This window comes from Eurytemora carolleeae, unplaced genomic scaffold (assembly GCF_000591075.1).
Source record: "Eurytemora carolleeae unplaced genomic scaffold, Eaff_2.0 scaffold1639, whole genome shotgun sequence".
NCBI classification, from domain to species: domain Eukaryota; kingdom Metazoa; phylum Arthropoda; class Copepoda; order Calanoida; family Temoridae; genus Eurytemora; species Eurytemora carolleeae.
The window spans coordinates 30,838-54,488 of record NW_019397528.1 but is presented as its reverse complement, the minus strand read 5'-3'; the positions used below and the strand labels follow the sequence as shown (position 1 = coordinate 54,488).

General features: G+C 32.5%; 1 protein-coding gene across 1 annotated transcript; it reads left to right on the top strand.

The window, feature by feature from the left end:
• The first annotated feature begins 4,341 nt into the window (after window positions 1–4,341).
• Window positions 4,342–23,378, top strand: LOC111714737 (glutamine synthetase 2 cytoplasmic). Its single transcript, XM_023489901.1, has 12 exons — window positions 4,342–4,384; window positions 11,785–11,859; window positions 13,154–13,286; window positions 14,884–14,945; window positions 15,306–15,381; window positions 17,351–17,512; window positions 19,297–19,359; window positions 20,857–20,921; window positions 21,894–22,095; window positions 22,432–22,529; window positions 22,861–22,930; window positions 23,084–23,378. The coding sequence occupies exons 1-12, from the start codon at window positions 4,374–4,376 to the stop codon at window positions 23,123–23,125; spliced, it is 1,059 nt and encodes a 352-aa protein (XP_023345669.1). The 5' UTR covers window positions 4,342–4,373; the 3' UTR covers window positions 23,126–23,378.
• The last annotated feature ends 273 nt before the right edge of the window (window positions 23,379–23,651 follow it).

The window sequence follows — 23,651 nt, the reverse complement described above, 5'->3', positions numbered from 1 at the left end:
TGTGCCCAATGGTTTGGCATTGATGGATTAAGTGCTTGTGTCCTTGTAGACATTGATAGCTGATTGTGCCCATTGATCTGGCATTGATAGATTAAGTGCTTGTGTCCGTGCTGACATTGATAGCTGATCGTTCCAATTGGTTTGGCATTAATCAATTAAGAGCTCGTGTAATGATTATTTAGCAATTATTATATGATTTAGTAAAGAAAGAAACGAGTTTATATGGTTGTAGAGAATCCAAAAATACATGGAAACAGACAGTATAAATTCTGTACAGTCGTCTCTGAAATAGCATCCTTTGTGGGTAACCCTTAATGAAATATGCAATAACATGCGCACTAAAAACAGTTAAACCCTAAATATCAAATACTTCGAAAGAAAGTATCAAATGTCGTATTCTTCACTTTCTGATCACATGTGGCCGCAGCGCCCGGCCCCCTAGCCTGGCCTAGCCGCGGCGCTCGGTCCCCTAGCCTGTCCTAGCCGCAGCGTTCGGCCCAGAAATTGTCTTAACCTAAACTAACCCTCAAATAAAACGTTAGTCCGAATGAACGTTAGTGCGAATGTACGTTAGTCCAATCAATCATTAGTACAAACGATACGACACCGAAAATTACAGATATTTAGTTTTTCAATGAAATAATTATACGAAGCTCTTTAAAACTGTTCCCGCATATTCATGGCTATTTATGTATTTTCGCAAATACTTAGATTCACGCAAAATAGTATGAAACCCATTGAAAATTGTCAAGACGACATTTGATGAACTTTTTCGATGTATTTGATATTTGGGTTTAACTGTATATAATTAATTGCTGTGTAAATATACAGGGTGTCCCACGAAACATGACAGTATGCAGGACGACTTAAATGTCATCTTGATTTTTGATATAATTTGCTGCGTTTATTTGTCAACCTTGTGAATAGGACATGCAACTATATATTTAAGGGTACAGTTGTGAATAGGACATGCAACTATATATTTAAGAGTACAGTTGTGAATAGGACATGCAACTATATATTTAAGAGTAGAGTTGTGAATAGGACATGCAACTATATATTTAAGGGTACAGTTGTGAATAAGACATGCAACTATATATTTAAGAGTACAGTTGTGAATAGGACATGCACCTATATATTTAAGAGTACAGTTGTGAATAGGACATGCAACTATATATTTAAGGGTACAGTTGTGAATAGGACATGCAACTATATATTTTAGGATACAGTTGTGAATAGGACATGCAACTATATATTTAAAGGTACAGCTGTGAATAGGACATGCAACTATATATTTAAGGGTACAGCTGTGAATAAGACATGCAACTATATATTTAAGAGTACAGCTGTGAATAGGACATGCAACTATATATTTAAGAGTACAGCTGTGAATAGGACATGCAACTATATATTTAAGGATACAGCTGTAAATAAGACATGCAACTATATATTCAAGGATACAGTTGTGAATAGGACATGCAACTATATATTTAAGAGTACAGCTGTAAATAGGACATGCAACTATATATTTAAGAGTACAGCTGTAAATAGGACATGCAACTATATATTTAAGAGTACAGTTGTGAATAGGACATGCAACTATATATTTAAGAGTACAGCTGTAAATAGGACATGCAACTATATATTTAAGAGTACAGCTGTAAATAGGACATGCAACTATATATTTAAGAGTACAGTTGTGAATAGGACATGCAACTATATATTTAAGAGTACAGCTGTAAATAGGACATGCAACTATATATTTAAGGGTTCAGCTGTGAATAGGACATGCAACTATATATTTAAGGTACAGCTGTGAATAGGACATGCAGCTATATATTTAAGAGTACAGCTGTGAATAGGACATGAAACTATATATTTAAGAGTACACATGTGAATAGGACATGCAACTATATTTTTAAAGGGTTCAGCTGTGAATAGGACATGCAACTATATATTTAAGAGTACAGTTGTGAATAGGACATGCAACAATATACTTAAGGGTACACATGTGAATAGGACATGCAACTATATAAATGGAGATTTACTTCAAATTACAAAATGTTCAGTCAGACTAATAACGATAAACCATATTCTTACGTTTGCTTCATAGTCATTAAATTTCAATATCTCGCTAGTATAGTTCATGTCTATATATATCAAGCTAGTATAGTTCATGTCTATATATATCAAGCTAGTATAGCTTTTGTCTATAAGGAAGTTAAAAATCTGGAAAGGAAGTTTTGCACTGATATTTTGCATAAGATAAAATAAGATAAGATATAGTTTATTGCTAATAATACACATACAAGTTGTAATGTTACAGGCAAAAAATCTGTAACTATTTTTATATTGTTTACTATATTTATATAATTATAGCAATTAGGTGGAGTTAGCTATTTGCTTTTTCGGGTATTATCCCCACCTAATTAAAATTAAAACGTTTACAATATGATAAATATTACTAGGTTTTGAAAGTTTACAATAAGTCAGGGATTACTAGTTAAATTTAGTAAGACCGAGGTGCAGCATAACAAAATAATTGATTTTTCAGTTTTAAGTTTAGTACGTTTAACAGAATAAGATTAAGCATGTACTAACATCTCCAAAGTTCTATATTCATTTTTTGCAATAATAAGAAAAGGGTTTATTGCACTTTGATGTAGGCATCAGATAACATTTTAAATAACTTTTTTTTTAAGATACCTAACGAGGCACTTCTTTTTGCACATATGCCTTTAATGTGAATTTGCATTTTTTAGTTTTTCTTTAGTACAAACTTATTATCTTTGCACATTTGAATTCGCTTCATAATGTTTCAAGTTCATTTAAAACTCTAGATGTTAGGTACTTTCCCAAGCGGCATCTTCCCAAGGGTAATTTCCCAAGTGGCAAATTCCCAAATGTGCAATATCCCAAGCGGCAACTTCCCAAGTCTGACCTAGCCGAAGAGCTTAACCCATAAGCCTGTTCTAGCTTCGGCGCTAGCCCCCTAGCCCATCCTAGCCGCAGCGCTCGGCCCCCATTGTAGCCTGCGGCCGGCACCTCAGAGGGCCTAACCTAACCTTTAGGAAGTTGCCGCTTGGGAAATTGCACATTTGTGAAGTTTCACTTGGGAAATTGATACTCGGGAAGTCGCCCTTGGGAAAATGCGTTTGGGAATTTACCTAATGCCTAATAAGATTGCCTTCATAACCTTCATACTCCATTTCTTAAGATTTACGCATTAATTAATGTACTTTTTGTGCATGAAAGTGTTTAACCCAAGTGCGTTAACATTTGGTATGATTGGTCAAGGTCAAAAACTTAAAAACTTTTGGGCCTTTACTCGTTCTTTGATCACAGTGTAATCATAAATTAGAGAATATAAAAAATGTCAACAAAATAATATTTATGAAAAATAAACAGAAAAATTGAGATTGTAAAAAAGTTCAACGTGAGGGCAAGACATATTGTCGTAACTTAAATTGTTAAAAATCTGTTGCTTAATTATCCTTTCGTATTGCCAGCAGATTTGAACTTTATTGTAATTTAAATAATAAACAAAATTATTATGCAAAGAAATCAATTGCAAATAATTACAATGTTTTCCAGTGACGAATATTTTCTAGGGGGGGGGGCTTAACCCCAATAGCCCCCCCCCCAGCCACCCATATTCTTATATTTTCATCTAACATCAATAGAGCTGATTATTATTATTTATTTACCTTTATATATTTTGCAAAAATCTAAATGCACGAAACTTGAAAGAAAGGTATTTTAGGCGTAATTTCCAGTGAATCTTTCATTTTTACAACAGTTACCAATAAATAAATAAATAAATGAACTGCACAGAAATGTCGAAATATATTTACTAAAAAATTGTGTTTATCGTTTTATTTCCAATCTGGTTTGGTTCAAGGCTTCCACCAACTATATTTCGAAAATTAAGACCTATATTGAATTTTTGAAAACAGCCTCGGGATTTTTGAAGGAATGTAACGTCAGCTGTGTTGAGTTCACAATGTACGCCAGCGTACATTTCAGTTTAAAATTTGAACATCATTTGAGAGATATCCACACAGATTGCTCTGCCCTCGAGTGAAAGGTTTTTAAGGTTATAAAGGGTACCGTTGTAAATTAGACATCCCTCTCTTTGCATAAAGAGTCACTAGAAATTACACTTACAGTCCCTTTAATATAACGGAAAAAAAATGAACCTTAATAATCGTCTCTAAAGTCATGTCAAGGGTAAATGTCACCAGCAGTCCCTTTAAAGTGAATTGTTTGCAATCTGTCTTGGATAAACTGCAAGTTTGATAAGAAAGTACAAACAAATTGTTTAATTGGAGTTTTTTTCAGGATTTAAAATATTCCCAGGCTAGAGAAAGGAAATGGCGGGAATGTAAGTAATTTTCAAATATTTACTAAATAAACATATTATAAAAACTGTGGAATTGGAAGATAACATAAAAACATAAAACAAAAACATTTTATGTTGCAAAAAAAGCAAATTGTTCCACCAAGAAGTTAAAGACTGATTGAGTGAAATGGACCTGTTAACACTACACAGTTGCTGTCTCTCATGTATTTTGGACAATTTTTAAAGTCTAAACGGAAAGTCGTCTTCCTATTCTTGAGTGTTTGGTGCTTACTTTACATTTACAATATCAAATAAACATATATTACAAAAGCTCGATTCACTACAGCGAGAAGCAGAAAACTGCTGAATTGGAAGACGACATGAAAACAGTGCTTATAGTGTAGTTTATGTTCCTAAAAAGCAATAAGTTCAAATAATAATTAAATCACCTATTGAGTGAAATGGGCCTGATTACGCTACACAACTGCTGTCTCTCATGTCTATTGGACTTTTTAAAGTCTTAATTTGAGTCTAATAATCGTCTTCATATACCAAAATTTGCATGTGCTCACTGTAGAATTAAATATCAAGGTTATCACATTTCGAAAATTGCAAGAAATTCTTTGTCTTTATTTTTAACGAAACCGAGAAAGTATTTTTTGTCTATTTATTATTATTATTATTATTATTTTGTTTGTCTGTCTGTCTGTTTGTATCCAATAAACGTCAAAACGGCTGAACCGATCGGGCCCAAATTTTTTGTGGGACATCTAGGGACCCCAGCGAAGGTTATGAATGATTGAAATTTTAAAAATTTGTGTTTTAGAGGTTTTTAATTGTAAACAAAAAGAACATGTTCACAATTTAAATAGAAGATGGGCGCGAAGCGCCCTAAAAGCCTAGAAAGAAGGGCGCCTTGAATTTCTAGTATATGTATATATATGTATATAAATATATATAAAGGTATGCGTGTGGTGTCCCACGATGTATATATATGTATATATATAATTATATATATGTATGCGTGTGGTGTCCCACGAAAAATCTATCAAATTAACATTGATCATAACTGAACTAAAGGTTTTCTATCTCTGCTTATTTCAAAAACATAAAAAAGCCAGACTATGCATTTTGGAAATACTTATAAATTTGGTCTTTATTCACTTTTTTTTGTGGAATCCTTGAGTTCTCCGTGGCCACCCTCCTTAGATCTATTACTTCTCACTTCAAAAATCGAAAGTGTTCTTTCAAAAATCAAAAAAAAAATTAAAACTTCGAATTAAAAAATTCTATTTTTATTATTATTATAATTGTGGAAGACTATATTTCCACAGCTTCCGTCCTCTGATTCGCCAAACCAAATATATCTATATAGTTTTAGTCGTGTAATATTGAAGACTGTTTTTAGAGTTATCTTGTATTACTATGAAGAAATATATATTACACGGAATCAAGTCTAGCCTCGTTTTTTTGAGACCATCCTCAAGACCTCTATATTGGTGACCCGACTCCGAACAGTCAGTGATCTGTTTCGTTAATTATAGCAAAAATCTGCATCATCATAACCGTAGAAGTTTCCATCTTGACTGAGTACATCACCAAGATTGCTGTCAAGCTTCCAGTTTTTTGGATCAAGGACCCTGAGCTCTGGTTCAAGCACACTGAATCCACATATAGAAATGCTCAGGTTACTCATTCGCATACAAAACACAACCATGTTGTTCAGAAGCTGCCACAAAACATCATGGTCTCTGTCAGAAGCCTGATCATGAGCTCCGCATCCTAGTCTTCTACCCCCTACGAGGACCTCAAGGCCAAATTGGTCTTGTCCTATACTCTGACACACTGGCAGAGAGTGACGAAACTCATTCATCACCCTGGGTTAGGAGGCCATCGACCTACTTCACTGATTGGAGCCATGATAGCTCTTCTCCCTGAAAACGAGGTTCCAGGTAGTTTATTTCTTGACCTATTCCTGTAATGATTACCAGTTGAGATGAGATGCAATATCTAGTTGCCAAGGGTTTTAAAAATCCCTTGCAAGCAGACAAGTTATTGGTACGCTCGTTGGGTTCAACCAGCAGACCCCCTCCTCTGCGTCCCATGCTTGTGGACATGGGAGCAGCAAGACTCCAGGTCCTGCTAATTAGCTCCAGAGAGTATTATGTCCACAAATGTTTTGGCACTGGGGATAATAATTGCCGTCCTCCTTTCAGTTTCAAGAGAGCCTACAGGAGGAGGAGAAATTAAGCAGCCTGCCCGTCAACGGTTTACTCATATATCTCTATTTCCGTTCTTGCTAGCCGCCATGGATAATCCTATTCTTGGAGCAGATTTTTTGGCTGAATTTGATTTCCTGGCGGACCCAGCCAGAGGTCAAGTTATTCAACACTCCTTGTTGAAACCTTTTGCTATTCCTCTGTTTTCACCCACCGACTCCGCCATTGCCTCAATCTCCAAGCTTGCCGCTGATATTGACAAATATCCTGCTGCTTGGAATCCTTGCCTCCCTGGTCAACTCCCAGACCACCAGATTAAGCATGTGATCAAGATGGATCAGGTGAAATTGGCAGCCGCCAAGGAAGAGTTCCAAAAGATTTCCAAATGGTTCCTAAACCAGATGGATCATGGAATCCTTGCGGGGATTACCACTGATGAACATTGTGACCAGGCCTGATAGAAACTCGTTACCAAACCTTTGAGATTTCACAAACAATTCATACGGTTGCACAGTTTTTTTTTTTTAAACTGGACCTAGTGAAAGGTTAACATCAGGTTAGAAAGGATTTTCAGAGGTTTGCCCTTTGTTTTCGTCTGGAGCACTTACCTGTAGTCCTCGACCTCCTGGTGCAGAATCGTCTTGTTCTAAATCTGGATAAATGCAGTTTTGCCCAGCCTATACTATATATTGTGAGACTGCAAAGCTTGTCAGCAAAATTTGCAAATTAATGCACTTGGTGCAACAAAAAAACAACAATAAATGCATTGACTTAAATACAAATGTTAAGGTTACACCTTGCTAACTACAGCTTTAGGCATTGTTTTGTGATAAAACAATGTTTGTTTTAAAATTAAATCATTTAAAAAAAGATATATTCCAGCCTAACAATTTGAAAGGGAATGTAAGCATAGTTTAAAGTGACCCTGCATACAAAAGTGGCCCCGTCAGGACATTTGGAGGAAAATGTACGCTAGATTCTGACGTGTGTATTTAGGTTAATCAACTACACTGATCATTGTTATTAGGTGCAGTACGTGGAAAAGGGACATAATCATACGTGATAAAATGGTAAATGAAGACAACTTCTCCTAAATATATAGTGCTTCCCAAAATAAAATGGTAAGTATTGGCGACTTTTCAGAATATACAGTGCTTCCCAAAATGATATGGAAAATGAAGACGACTTCTTATAAATAAACAGTGCTCCCCTCAAAAAATATAGTAGGAATAGATGACTTCTCTTAAATATTAAGTGCTCTCCAAAATAAAGTGGAAAATAAAGACGACTTGTATTAAATAAACAGTGCTTCCCAAAATTGAATGGTAAAGATTGGTGGCTTTTAATAAATACACGGTAACAAAAGGGTGATGTGAAGACGACTTTTCTTTAATATGCAATCTATTTTTCAAGAAGCACTGTATATTTATGAAAAGTCATCATCACTTACCATATTATTTTGAGGAGCTCTGTATATTTATGAGCAGTCTTCTATGCTTACCATATAGTTTTGGGAAGCACTATATTTATGAGAAGTCGTCTTTATTTACTATATTATTTTGGGGAGCACTGAATATTTAAGAGAAGTCGTATATTCTTGCCATATTATTTTGAGGAGCACTGTATATTTATTAGAAGTCGTCTTCACTTTCCATATCATTTCGGGGAGCACTGAATATTTCTGAGAAGTCGTCTATGCTTACCATCTTATTTTGGGGAGCACTGTATATTTATAAGAAGTTTTCAATGCTTGTTATTTTATTTAGGGAAGCACTGTATATTTTGAGAAGTCGCCAATGCTTACCATTTTATTTTGGGGAGCACTGTATATTTAGAGAAGTTGTCTTCATTTACCATTTTATCATGTATGATTAAGGGGAAGAAAAAGTTACAATTCTTTGTATAACCCAATAATAATGATTGCTGTCTATATCTGATAAAAAGATGTTGCATGACAAATATTTCTTTTTGTTTGTAAATATTATATTATCAATAGCGAATGATTTGTTTCTTATCAAGCACCCTTAAATTGTGTGTGGGGGGGGGGGATATTTGCAAAATAAATAGCCATGAATATGTGGGAACAGTTTTAAAGAGTTCCATATAATCATTTAATTAAAAACCTAAATATCTGCAACATTCCATCATCAGAAAGTGAAGAATACGACATTTGATTGATTCTTTCGATGTATTCGTTATTAAGGGTTTCACTGTAGTAAAAATATAAAAATATAATAAATCAAAATCATTATTTCAACTTTCTCAAGAGACAACAATTGGTCACAATCCTGCAGATTAATGTACTGTACCATAAGTACATTGAAAGTAAATCTAATGTACTGTATCATAAGTACATTGTAAGTAAATCTAATGTACTGTATCATAAGTACATTGTAAGTAAATCTAATATACTGTATCATAAGTACATTGTAAGCAAATCTAATGTACTGTATCATAAGTACATTGTAAGTAAATCTAATGTACTGTATCATAAGTACATTGTAAGTAAATCTAATGTACTTTATCATAAGTACATTGTAAGTAAATCTAATGAATTATTTTTTCTGGAAATTAAAAAACATCAAGGCGATAGCAATTATTCACATCAATCTAATATACTGCAAAGTGCAAATGCATCTTTTAAAAAAACTGACTTGTTTATCAACCTTTAAAAAAAAACGTCTGAATGCAGTATTGGAACAATTGTGCAAAACGCTTAGTAATAGTTGCCATCTTGCGTCACGTTTGACGCTGCAATTTTGCACATTTTCCTCGTGTCAATGAATGGCTTGTTGCATAAATATCCTTATATGTAAGGCTGCTAGTTCTTGGGGAAAACGTGCTGTTTTTCCTTCTTTAGAAACCAAAAAAATCCTCATTATAAAGCAGTCTTGTTTTTTGAAAAAAGTATTTATCAGTAAATTAGTGAATCGAAATAACTTCTTTAGTAATAGGGCTATTAAATTGTAGTTGATATTTGATTTTGGTTGATATTTGATTTTGGTTGATATTTGATTTTAGTTGATATTTGATTTTAGTTGATATTTGATTTTAGTTGTTATTTGATTTTGGTTGATATTTGATTTTAGTTGATATTTGATTTTAGTTGATATTTGATTTTTGTTGATATTTGATTTTAGTTGATATTTGATTTTGGTTGGTATTTGATTTTGGTTGATATTTTATTTTGCTTGATATTTAATTTTGGTTGATATTCATTTGCTTGTCAGCAAACAATTATTTGCTGTGAAAGCAAAAAATCGATTTATATGATTATAATTGACGGGCAATTTACCCTTTCTTCATCAATTCTTCTTCAATACCTAGTAGTCGTCTAGATTATCAGTTAGAGTACAGAGTAACGTAAGTTTACACTGTGCAATGATTTCCGAGGATTTTTAGAAAAATTTATTATTGGAATGCTATTTTTAACTAACTTTAGGAAGTTCTTTTACATTTCAGATCGATTATATTTGAGCCAAACCCATATGTTCTTAAGGGTTTTGTTTTAAAATTGAAAAACTAAAAATTCACATATTACATATTTAAGTAATTGGGAAAAGTCGTCATACAGTTTAGTGTTTATTTGTTACACTACAATAAAACTTGTTTAATTTTTTTAACAATTCTTTTAAAATGTCTCAAATTAAGTTATTAAGTGGCTAGTAGTAGTGCTACATAAACAGAAAAATTCATTTTCATTATAATTATTTCATATTCTGAGGTCATATTACGGTAATCTTTTCATTCGGTGAAATCCTTCACCCAAGGACGGACTCAAACCGTAGGGTTTCCAATTCCAAATTGAATTAGACGTTTACTCATTTTCAGCGAACATTTTACCGGATTTTTAAATAATTATATTTACTTGGCAATTTTATTCTGTTTTGATAACCCTAAAGTTTTGGACTCTACAAATCTACTGAACAAAGTACACGAATTAAAATAGTTGTACACTTGTACACAAATGTACTGAATTGTGTACATTTAGCATTTTATAAACTCTAAATCACTTTGACATCTTTGAATGTCTAGTAGTGTTTTTCTTATAAGTGAATTTTTCTTTTTTTTCGCTGTAAAACAGAACAAAAAAGAATTCATACAATTATTAAGGTTTTAGACTTTGAAGAAACTCATTTAAAGTTTGAGAATATAGTAAATAAATAAAAATTGAGTTAAACGTTCAAATTATTAAAAATAAAATTTTGACACAAATTTTCAGGACAACATTTTCAGGACAACATTTTCAGGACAACATTTTCAGGACAACATTTTCAGGACAACATTTTCAGGACAACATTTTCAGGACAACATTTTTACCAAAAGAACAACTTTTGGAGAATAATGTTTTTTAATATATCAAAATTTTCCATGTTAACCACAAAAAAGTGTTTGTTTAAAGTTGCCTGGAGACGAGTTTAAATATATATATATATTGTCAGTTTACTCTCAATTAGGGTTTCCACCAGAATTCCGGGTTATGCTTACCTACGGAAATGTTTTGGAACTTTTTTCAATTTCCATTTGGGGAAAGGTCCCGGAAATCCGGAATTCCGGAACAATTTCCCGGACGATTTTTTGTCCCAAAAATCTAAAGTATATGCCCTACGTAATCATCGAGTCTCATGTTCAAAGAACCATTTAAAGTCATAACTTTAATCTAAAAGTTTGTGCGGCAAAAATGTTTGTTTTTTAATTCACCATTGTAAAGCCTAGTTTTTACAAACTCTTCTTTATATGGTTCATTTTATCCCATCCTGATCAAATACGGAGGGGGCTAGCCTATTCGATGACCCTCCTGAAAAATAAAAACTAATTTGTCAAAAATATTGTAGAGAAAGTGAAAACTGTAACTGTAAATTTTAATGTTTTAACATTGCTTTCCTGTTTAACATTGAGCTAAAATTTATTCCGGAAAAATGGAAACCCTACTCTCAACATATGAAAGTTAAGAGATAAGATGATAATTATTTATCTGTAGTATTCCATCAAATGTCCTTGTACACTCATATAACTCCTTCTTTATTATTTCTTAAACCTTGATGAGGTTCAGAAATTGTCTTTTAATTTACATGTTCATCTAAACCATTCTTAAGATTTCGTCAAGAAATAAATCAGATAACAAGAAATGTTTGTGGAAAAATCTTTAAAGCGAATTTGTTTTGTAAAAGGATCAAAACCTCAATGTTTTTATATCTTCAAATAATTTTGAATTTTTTTCAGCATCATGCAGAACAACAACGCCCAAACTGACAAGTTGGTTCTAAAAAAGTTCCTGGATTTGCCCCAGGGTGGGAGGTAAACAATATTTCTCATAGTAAATATTCTAACATTGCAGTAATAAAAACAGTTTTTATACTCAGAACCTAAAATAATCTTGATTGAATCTAAACTTAACCTAAACTTAAACTAAACTCAACATAAACTTAGCCTAAACTTAACCTAAACTCGACCTAAACTTAACCTAAACTTAACCTAAACTTAACCTAAACTTAACCTAAACTTAACCTAAACTTAACCTAAACTTAGCCTAAACTTAGCCTAAACTTAGCCTAAACTTAGCCTAAACTTAGCCTAAACTTAGCCTAAACTTAGCCTAAACTTAGCCTAAACTGAGCCTAAACTGAGCCTAAACTTAGCCTAAACTTAACCTAAACTCGACGTAAACTCGACCTAAACTTAACCTAAACTCGACGTAAACTCGACCTAAACTTAACCTAAACCTAACCTAAACCTAACCTAAACTCAACTACTCGACCCGAACAAAACTTGACCAAAACTCGACCGAAACTCGATCGAAACTCGACCGGAACTCGACCAAAACTCGACCAAACTCGACCGAGACTCGACCGAGACTCGACCGAGACTTGACCGAAGCTTGACCGAAACTTGACCGAAACTTGACCGAAACTTGACCATAACTTGACTGTAACTTGACCGTAACTTGACCGTAACTTGAACGTAACATGACCGTAACTTAATCGAAACTCAACCAAACTCAACCCTAATTCAACCTAAACTCAACCCAAATTCAACCCAAACTCAACTCAAACGTAATGATCGAAACTCAACCGAAACTCAACCCAAATTCAGCCCAAACTCAACCCAAACGTAATTAAACTCAACTAATTTATTTCACCCACGTTAAATATAAAAAATCTTTGCAGAAATGAATCTGCATATTTCTTTTAAAAATAAAATTATCGAAGATAAACAAAATTATCTTTTCAGGCTGAAACATCTAAGTATATTTTAGGATCAAAGGTTGTCAAGGGAATTAAATAATACATATTTTAGGATCAAAGGTTGTCAAGGGAATTAAATAATACATATTTATATCGAATAAGAAAACTTTTACATCTCCATCTTATTATTTGTTCAAATCAAAAGCAGTGTAAACTGTTACTGAATATTTTTATAGTGCACTATTAGAAGAAACCATTACTTTTGTTCGTTATATCAAAAATCAAAATAACAAAAGTTTTTGAAATTTAGAACATTGTGTGAACCTTTAACTCACAAATTTGGTTTGATATTGTGCGAAATACATTGAAATTTCTTTCCAAAATTATTTTAAGTTTTTTTTATTCAGGGTTCAAGCCCTGTATATCTGGATAGATGGAACAGGAGAAGGTTTAAGGGCTAAAACTAAGACCTTAGAGAAGAAACCAGCTGATGTTTCTGAACTACCAATCTGGAACTATGATGGAAGCTCAACTTATCAGGTGATTAATAACAACACCAACAACAACAACATCCCCAACGCCATCAACAACATCAACAACAACATCTACAACACCATCAACAACAACATTAACAAGATTAACAATAGCAACAACATTAACTACAACTATAGCAACATTAACTGCAATTATAACAACAACAATGATTATAGAAATAACAACAGCATTAACAACAATAACGAAAACGATAACTTAACAAAATCTTAATGTTAGTATTTCAACAACAACATCAACAACAAAATCTACAACATCATCAACAACAACATTAACAACAACATTAACAACAACATTAACAACACCATCAACAACAACATTAACAAGATTAGCAATAGCAACAATATTAACTACAACAACAAAAACAATGATAATAGAAATAACAACAGCATTAACAACACCATTAACAACAACATCAACAACAAAATCTACAACACCATCAACAACAACATTAACAACAACATTAACAACACCATCAACAACAACATTAACAAGATTAGCAATAGCAACAATATTAACTACAACTATAGCAACATTAACTGCAATTATAACAACAACAAAAACAATGATAATAGATATAACAACAGCATTAACAACAATAACGAAAACGATAACATAACAAAATCTTAATGTTAGTATTTCCGATTTAATTTTCCGGAATTACAGAAATTAACTATTAACTTAAAATATTAATGTCACATTCCAGAATTTGGCACAGTTTTGTATTTTAATGTTTTAAAAATCAGGGACGAATTTCTTGTGAAAGGGACTGTTGGCCTATTTTTTAGTGACCCTGAATTCAAAATGTTTAAAGTTCAAAACTGTCCGAAGTTCCGTTTAACCCTTTATCCGATTAACAATAAAAAATAAATAGCCATTTTTCTATCTTCCAAAGATTTCCTTTTCTACATTGCCTCTGCTGCAAAATTCCGGAATTCAATTGTCTAGGAAGCTTGACTAAACATTAGAATCAAAAAAAATATAATTCAATTAGTTTTCATGAAACAAATTTGTAAAGATATACAACTTTTCATATGAAGGTTCCCTAGTTCGTTAATCTATGTACTTTGCCTGCTGTCTGTTTGTTTTTATCCAATAGACATCAAAACGGCTGAACCGATCGGGCCCAAATTTTGTGCGAGACTTCACGTGTCTTCAGAGAAGGCTTATGAATGATCAAAATTTCAAATATTTACATCTCAACAAAATTCAATTTACATTAAAAAAAATCCACGAAATTTTTTTTTTAAAATCTACCAGCTTTTTTGTTTCGTTCTACAATATATACAAAGAAAATGTTCACCATTGAAATATGAGATGGGCGCGAAGCGCCCAAAACGCCTTGTTTATTATTCTTGCCTGTTGAATTTTAAAAAACACAATGAAAAATTAAATTACGATTTGCCCCATGGCCGGGTTCCCTAAAATAAATTTCAGCCGTTTAGCCAACTATAAAAATTCGACCATCAGCCGTTATGTTGACGTTTATTGTTTGCAAACAAACAGACAAACACCAAAACAGACAGACAAGCAAAGTATATATTTTGATGAGCGAAGAGCTTTAGTATATAGATACATATTTCAGGCTGAAGGAAAGAACTCTGACACCTACCTCCACCCGGTCAAAATCTATCCTGACCCCTTCAGGTGGCTTTTATGTTTAAAAGTAAAAAGTTTATTTCACGTTGTGTAGCTTTGTATCTTATTATCTATCCATGTACAGTTAGTTGATGTGACCCTATCTTAGAAAATAACATGTTTTCATTAATTACTCCTCTTTCTGAATAGCCATTGAGAATAACAAAACCTTTGTAGCTCTAATATGTGCTTAAATTAATTTCTTTTCTCATACTTGGGGGGGAATCAAAATTAGAGGAGCAACAAGGTCACAAAGTTAAACATTTTTCATACCTTTTTGACTTTTTGACTTGCAGGCTAGTCAGGAATAAATGATAATTCTATAGTTTTCATCTCTGAACAGATTTTTTTAAATGAGTTTTTTTTCAGGCTAGGAGACAATATCCTTGTGATGTGTGAAACTTATAAATACAACAAAGAACCCACTGATACCAATCATAGAAAGGTCAAATATTTCTCAAAAGTTCTCTTATTAGAATTTTTATATTTTATCAAATTTGTTTTAAAGATGGGTTTGATTGATAGTTTCATTTATATCGACGTTGATTGCTAAAATATTTAATTCCGAAATTGAATTTCGCGGTTTATTACTTAATATACGTATGGGTATTGTTTATTGGGGCCTACGATAGATAGATAGAACTTATTACATGACCTAATGGTTGGATTTGAGAGCTTTAGAGGGCTTTACCACTTTTCCGGATTGTCATTAAACCCGATTTTGAAAAAAAACAAAAACATAAGCGTTCAATGAAGCAAATTAAATATATAGAAATATAAAACTTTAAATATAAAACTTTAAAATTAATGCAGTCTTCTTTTCTATATTAGTTTTCTTTATTTCTATATTAGNTTTTCCTGTTTCTAAAATGTGTATTCCTTGATTTTCCTGTTTCTAAAATGTGTATTCCTTGATTTTCCTGTTTCTAAAATGTGTATTCCTTGATTTTCCTGTTTCTAAAATGTGTATTCCTTGATTTTCCTGTTTCTAAAATGTGTATTCCTTGATTTTCCTGTTTCTAAAATGTGTATTCCTTGATTTTCCTGTTTCTAAAATGTGTATTCCTTGATTTTCCTGTTTCTAAAATGTGTATTCCTTGATTTTCCTGTTTCTAAAATGTGTATTCCTTGATTTTCCTGTTTCTAAAATGTGTATTCCTTGATTTTCCTGTTTCTAAAATGTGTATTCCTTGATTTTCCTGTTTCTAAAATGTGTATTCCTTGATTTTCCTGTTTCTAAAATGTGTATTCCTTGATTTTCCTGTTTCTAAAATGTGTATTCCTTGATTTTCCTGTTTCTAAAATGTGTATTCCTTGATTTTCCTGTTTCTAAAATGTGTATTCCTTGATTTTCCTGTTTCTAAAATGTGTATTCCTTGATTTTCCTGTTTCTAAAATGTGTATTCCTTGATTTTCCTGTTTCTAAAATGTGTATTCCTTGATTTTCCTGTTTCTAAAATGTGTATTCCTTGATTTTCCTGTTTCTAAAATGTGTATTCCTTGATTTTCCTGTTTCTAAAATGTGTATTCCTTGATTTTCCTGTTTCTAAAATGTGTATTCCTTGATTTTCCTGTTTCTAAAATGTGTATTCCTTGATTTTCCTGTTTCTAAAATGTTTATTTCTTGATTTTCTTGTTTCTAAAATGTGTTTTTGATTTGTTTATGCCTCTCTTCATGAACTTATACTTTTTTTAATGTCTGCGTTAACTTTTAATTTTTACCCCCATAGCGTTTCTAAATTTGTAAGCTTGAAGACTTGATTTTTCTGTTGAAGAAGTGTCTCAATTTTTTTTGTGCTTTAATTTTCTTGATGATGTAGGGTTGTCTTAACTCATTCTATGTATTGTAGGCGTGTTTTAACTCATTCTATGAATTGTAGGCGTGTCTTAAATTTCTCAACAGTTTAAGCGTGTAAAATTTAGGTGCGGCGAAAATGTTTTGTTGTATAGTCGTGTCTTAATTATTTTATATTTAGGCCTGTCTTAATTGTCTTATAGTTAGTCGTGTCTTAATTGTCTTATAGTTAGGCATTTCTTAATTGTCTTTGTTAGGCGCGTCTTAATTGTCTTATTGTTAGTTGTGTCTTAATTGTCTTATAGTTAGTCGTGTCCTAATTTAGGGCGTGTAAAATTTTCTTGGTGTTGTAAGCGTGATTGCTTTCTTGGTGTATAGGCGTGATTTAATTTTATGATTGTAGGCGTGTCTTTTTCTGATGTCGGATGAGGCGTATCTTGATTTTATTATTGTAGGCTTTTCTTAATTTTATTGTTTTAAGCGTGTCTTATCTTCTAGATATTGTAGGCTTGTCTAAATTTTCTAGATATTGTAGGCGCCTCTAAATTTTCTTGATATTGTAGGCGCCTCTAAATTTTCTTGATATTGTAGGCGTGTCTTAATTTGCTCTATGTTGTAGCAATGCCTTGAGATAATGACCAAGGCTAAGGATGATCACCCTTGGTTTGGAATAGAACAGGAGTACACTCTTCTGGCCCAGGTAAAATATTTAAACATATTGTTCATTTACCATGTCATACTATTTTTAAAAAAAATACTTCAATTACAATTTAAGCATCTCGTTCAAAACAAATGTTTAAAATGGTTTTTCAAATATAAAATTTGTTTCCCTTTACCCATCCCATTTAAATATATTTACCCATCTCATTTAAATATATTTACCCATCTCATTTAAATAAATTTACCCATCTCATTTAAATATATTTACCCATTCCATTTAAATATATTTACCCATTCCATTTAAATATATTTACCCATCCCATTGAAATCTATTTACCCATCTCATCTAAATCTATTTTCCCATCCCATTTAATATATTTACCCATCCCATCTTTTTCTATTTACTCATCCCATTTAAATATATTTACCCATCCCATTTAAATATATTTACCCATCCCATCTATTTATATTTACCCATCCCATCTATTTCTATTTACCCATCTCATCTAAATCTATTCAGCCATCCCATTTAATTTATTTACCCATCCCATCTTTTTCTATTTACCCATCTCATCTAAATATATTTACCCATCCCATCTTTTTCTATTTACCCATCCCATCTTTTCTATTTACCCATCCCATCTAAATATATTTACCCATCCCATCTTTTTCTAATTACCCATCCTTTCTTTTTCTATTTACCCATCCCATCTTTTCTATTTACCCATCTCATCTAAATCTATTTACCCATCCCATTTAATGTATTTACCCATCCCATCTTTTTCTATTTACCCATATCATCGTAGGAATTGTAACTAATAAATGATGTTGTATGTTTATAATGAAAAAAAACCTGTTTTAACCCCACATATCTCGAACTTATTAGTTAGTAATTCTTAGAATTTAACTAGAGGGAGGGGAAGAAGGGTGGTGATTTATTTTTCAAGATTTACGTGTACTTTAACTCCCCCCCCCCTTATCCTATTTATATCGATATCTTGATTTTTTAATTCCTAGAAATTGAAAGCGGGATGGGGGGGGAGAGATAATTCCAGAATTTTAGTGGCCCCCCTCCTCCACCCCTCGAAATTCTACGTTAGACCTCATTATGTTCTTTCCTTCAAAGAATCTGGTAGCGTAAATTTAAGTGATATGTACGTACTCTTGAAACCTCTATCTGCATGATCTATAAAATGGAAGCTATTGTTGATTTTCTAAGTTTAAAAGTGTTATTCTGATAACATCTCCTGGAGCAGAGAGAACATAATTTAAAATAATCAATTTTCAAAGGGGATGGTGGAGTTGGCACATTTGATGTAGGGGGGGGGGGGCCCTGCCTTCATTTTTGGTTCAAATCTTCCAATTTTTTTGGTGCACGCCTAATTAGTTGTGCCAACTCCACCATCCCCTTTATAATAATTATTTATAATTCATACTGGATTAGAAAAAAAAAACTTTTTTGTACCGTTGTAAATCGGGCATTGCCTTTTTCATGGAATATGGTCATTTGAAATTGCACTTATACTCGATAATATATTGGATTAAAATCTTATGAAATATTAAATTCAGAAATAATCATTAACTAAGCCTTTAAAAAACTTAATTTCAACAAACAAAAACACGAACCTTCCCAATTTACTCAATCTCGGTGAAAAATATTGTTTAAAATTGACTTTTTCACCCGCTAACCCCGGGAAGGAAGGGGGGGAGGGATGTTATATTAATCTTGCGCAATGAGGAAACCTGTTTAAATACAAAGTTTCTAAGGTTTTAACCCTTATCCGTTTGGGCAGCAATTTTTGTTTAATATAGCAGGGGGGGGTGGATTCCAACTACTCTCCCCCCCCCCTTCTATGATTTTTGCTTCATAGTTGAATTATAGAAGTGTGATTATTCTACTAAAAAATAATTTTGTTTAGGGTATCTGGTACAAATGCTGAAGTTATGCCCGCCCAATGGGAGTTCCAGGTTAGTTAAAAATTTACGTAATTTTTTTTCTCACTAGGACACCCTTTATAATGAAAACACAATGTTTTTTCTTTTTACTAGGACATCCAGTATATTGAAATCATTAATGTCTTCTGTTTTTACTGGTATAGTGACATCATAAATGTGCTCAGCTTTAATTAGGACACCTTGTTTAGTAAAATCATAAAAGTTTTCAGTTTTTATTAGGACACCCTGTGTAAAAAAAATCATAAAATTTTCAGTTTTATTAGGACACCCTGGGTGACATGGAAACGTGCTAACACGGAAAGTATTCTAAAATTAGCAGAAACCCTTCAAATTACTCAGTTTTGATATTTTTCCGCAATTTCTTAGAGTTTTCGGAAATTCCTCTAAAGTCAGATTTTGAGGAGTTTTCTTTTTTCTTAGATCGATTTACCAAAATTTTAGATCCATTTCCGCTTTATTTAAATAAAATATTTTCGAGGGATTTCCCAATATTTTTGAGGGGATTCCCATATTTTAGGTCCGTTTCCGCATATTTTTTAAACCGTTTCCGCTTTTAAAAAAACTTTAAAATTGATATATCCCTGTGTAGTAAAATCATAAAAGTTTTCAGATTTTATCAGGACACTCTCGATAGTGAAATTATAAATTTTTTTCTGCTTTTTTTTAGAACACCCTGTGTAGTGAAATTATATATGTTTTCTGCTTTTTTTTAGGACACCCTGTGTAGTGAAATTATAAATGTTTTCTGCTTTTATACCCTGTGTCGTGAAATTATAAATGTTTTCTGCTTTTATTAGGACATCCTGTGCATTGAAATTATAAATGTTTTCTTCTTTTATACCCTGTGTCGTGAAATTATAAACGTTTTCTGCTTTTATTAGGACACCCTGTGTAGTGAAATTATAAATGTTTTCAGATTTTATTATTACACCCTGTATAAATGAAATCAAGCGATGGTCTGGTCTAAAACTTGTATAACAAGTTTAAACTCGATTAATCTTGTTTATTTTACAACTCCATCCCCCCATCCTTATCCTACCCTTGCATTCATCCCCCCAATCCCATTGGGGGGAAAAATATTTGGATTAGCAAATCAGAGTTTGTGGGAAAGACTCATTTCCTTGGTTATTTGCTTTATTAATCATTGAAGAAATGTCAGGTTTTATTTTTAACTGGTCTAATGTTAGTTCCAGTGTTCTAATTTTGTCTAATTCGGTTTGTTTTGCTTTTATAATTATATTAATTTGGGTCCGTCTTAGAGAACGATTTTCAATTTTGTACATGACCACTTTTTCAACCACTTTTTCTCTATGAAATTACCATTAATTTTGATGATCAATGATTACTTACTTAATATTATTGATCAATTGGGATTTGACTAAAATGCATCATATTTGGGTATAAATAAATGGGTAAATAAAATTGATTAAAATGGAATAAAATTAATAATAATTGATTACATTTGATCAATCATGAATTTCTTTTAATCGATCCACTATTTAACCCAAGGTTGGACCAACAGAAGGAATTGATATGGGAGATGATCTCTGGGTCGCTAGATACATTTTGCACAGGTTAAAATTAAATTTTATTAATTCACTTCCGATTTACACCAGGTTCCATTTAGATCTTAATCTGAACAACTTATAGGGGAAGATATCAGCGTTGGTTTTCCATCATAAGTGTTGAATTATTAAAGGTCGTCTTTGAACTTTTTAAATTTTTCTATTTGAAGTTTGAAAAATGAAACTTTAAAGAGTAAACTTTAGTTCTTGTTTTGTCAAAATTGAGAAAATTTAAGACCAAAACTGTATAGCACGTTCTGCCAAAATAATAGTGTTACTGGTAATTTTATGAAATGGCTATTTTTAGATCAAATAAGCTTTGAAACATAGCAGAAGAAAATATATAAAGTTGATTTCAATTTTATTTTTATTTCAATTGAAAAAAATTTTTTGAAAATTTCCTAATTTGTTTGAAGAAAATCCGGAAACCTACCAAAACTTTATAGCACACGTGCTATAATATATTGCTAATTTAACTTTATAGCATGATAATTACTTTATAGCACGTTCATTATAAAATTCACGATGAAGTGAGAAAGAATGATAAAGCACATAATAGTTTCATAAAAGATTATATGCAAGGCAGAAGGCTTTATTCAACCTAGAGATCGTTTGCGGGTTATTCTTACATAAATTATAATGCTTAAAGGGACTATAAGCGCAATGTCAAGTGACCATCCATGCAAATGGCAATACCCGACATAAAACTGATGCAACCCTTGATCAAAACTGTGGATGATACCGTTGTTTTCTCCATTGCTACTTGACAAGCAAAACCACAAATAAAAATTAACAGATTAAATAAATAAAGTCATGCATATATAATTCATGCTACAGATCAGACGACGCTTTTTTAAGGGTAATGTTGTAAATCAGGCATTTTTGCATTTAGGATCACTTGAAGCTACGCGTACAGTCCGTTTTTAGTAACCATCTGTTGAACTCTATTTGATCTTGTAAAAAATTATTGTCTTTTTCTAGGGTAGCAGAAGAGTTTGGAGTGGTTGTCTCTCTAGATCCTAAACCTATGACTGGAGACTGGAACGGAGCCGGAGCTCATACTAACTTCTCAACTGAAGCTATGAGAGTACCAGGAGGAATGAAAGCTATCGAGGAGGCTATTGATAAAATGTCTAAGCATCACATCAGGCATATTAGGGCTTACGATCCTAGGGATGGAAAGGTAAAAGAGTTTTTACAAAAATGTTAAAATAATATCAAAATTTTCCGAACATTTTTTCTTGGTTAAAGTTCTATAACAGCTAAAGCGATGTCATAAAATATTTCCTAAATGTTGCGTATTTTTAAATAACTCTCCATTTAACGCGTCGCATGTCCGATTCACAACGGTTCCCTTTGATTGTATCTGCAGATAAATGTACAAATAGATTATAAATAATTTGGAGTTAAATCCCGCTTATCTTTGATCTAGAGGGATCTGAAAAGGATCTGCTACTCGTTAAATGGTGGGTTCCTGTAATTTACACGCACAGTCCCTTTATCATAATTATTTGTGGAGGATAACGAGCGTAGGTTGACCGGGGCCCACGAGACTTCGTCTATTCACGATTTCTCCGCTGGAGTTGCTAACAGAGGCTGTAGTATCCGTATTCCCAGGTAGTCATGTACATTGGGTCGATTTTTTCCCATAAATTTACGTTCCAGGTCAACTTTGGGCAAAGCGTAAGAAAAGCAAATGTTTGTAAAATTGTTTATTCTAAACACTTTTCTTTCTTATACTATGTAAAATTTTGAACATGGCAGAAGATGTATCCAAAAACGATCCAAAAACGATCCAAAAACGATTGTGTTTTAACAATCATTTTAGGATCCTTTTACCATTAAAAGCAAAAATTAATAAAAGCAGACTTAACAATTTTAAAATCTTGGAAGTTTTGTTTCAAGTTTAAAAGTAAACCCAAACGAAAATTAACAATTCTATGACCAGGGAGGTTGCTGAACAAGGATACGGATACCTGGAGGACCGAAGACCATCCTCTAACTGCGATCCCTACAGGGTAAGCAAATTTTATGAAATATATGACTACAACAGTTTTGCTGATGGAATCCAGAAAAGGCTGACTTAAAAATAACATAAGAAATGCCCCGTTGGGTTTGTTGGGTTTATTTCAAACTGTTAAAATTTCAAATTTTTTTAATTAATCATTTAGGTGACCGCTGTTATTGTGCAGACTACTTGCCTTGAAAAGTAGTATGAAGACGACCAATGTTGAAGTTTGAAGACGACTAACCCCTTGAAATTCGACATTTTATACTAGAATGTTATTAATGCTTCACTGCCCTATATGTACAGTGTCAACATTTTGCATTACAAAGTTTTACTTGAATTAACCAACAAGTTTAATTGACAGGTTCCCGATTTTGTATTTTGTTAAATTGTATTTTTGTATCGATGCATCAGTGCTTTTTTATACTATAAGAATATATATTTTATCAATAAAATAATTATATTAGAATTATATATTTATATGCGTTTAGTTTTTGACGATATGATGTATGATGTAATCTTAAGTTAGCAGTATTTATTCCTACAGATATTAATGATGTACTTTTGTCGGCAAATTCTTTCCCGTGATCTTAGAAAAAAAATAGTTAAAAGAACGTCTTGAAATGTGGAGTCTCTAAGCAACCCCTTTATTAATAGGCAGAACAATTTACAGGCCGTTGCGAAGATTGTAGCCTATAAAATTTCATCCTGTTGTACAATCGTCGTCGCAT

Bases quoted from the DNA above. Each gene is read 5' to 3' on its own strand.
- LOC111714737 (XM_023489901.1), top strand. The intron at 15,382-17,350 runs GTCAAATATTTC...TCTATGTTGTAG, and splicing joins CTGATACCAATCATAGAAAG to CAATGCCTTGAGATAATGAC. The intron at 19,360-20,856 runs GTTAGTTAAAAA...ATTTAACCCAAG, and splicing joins CCGCCCAATGGGAGTTCCAG to GTTGGACCAACAGAAGGAAT.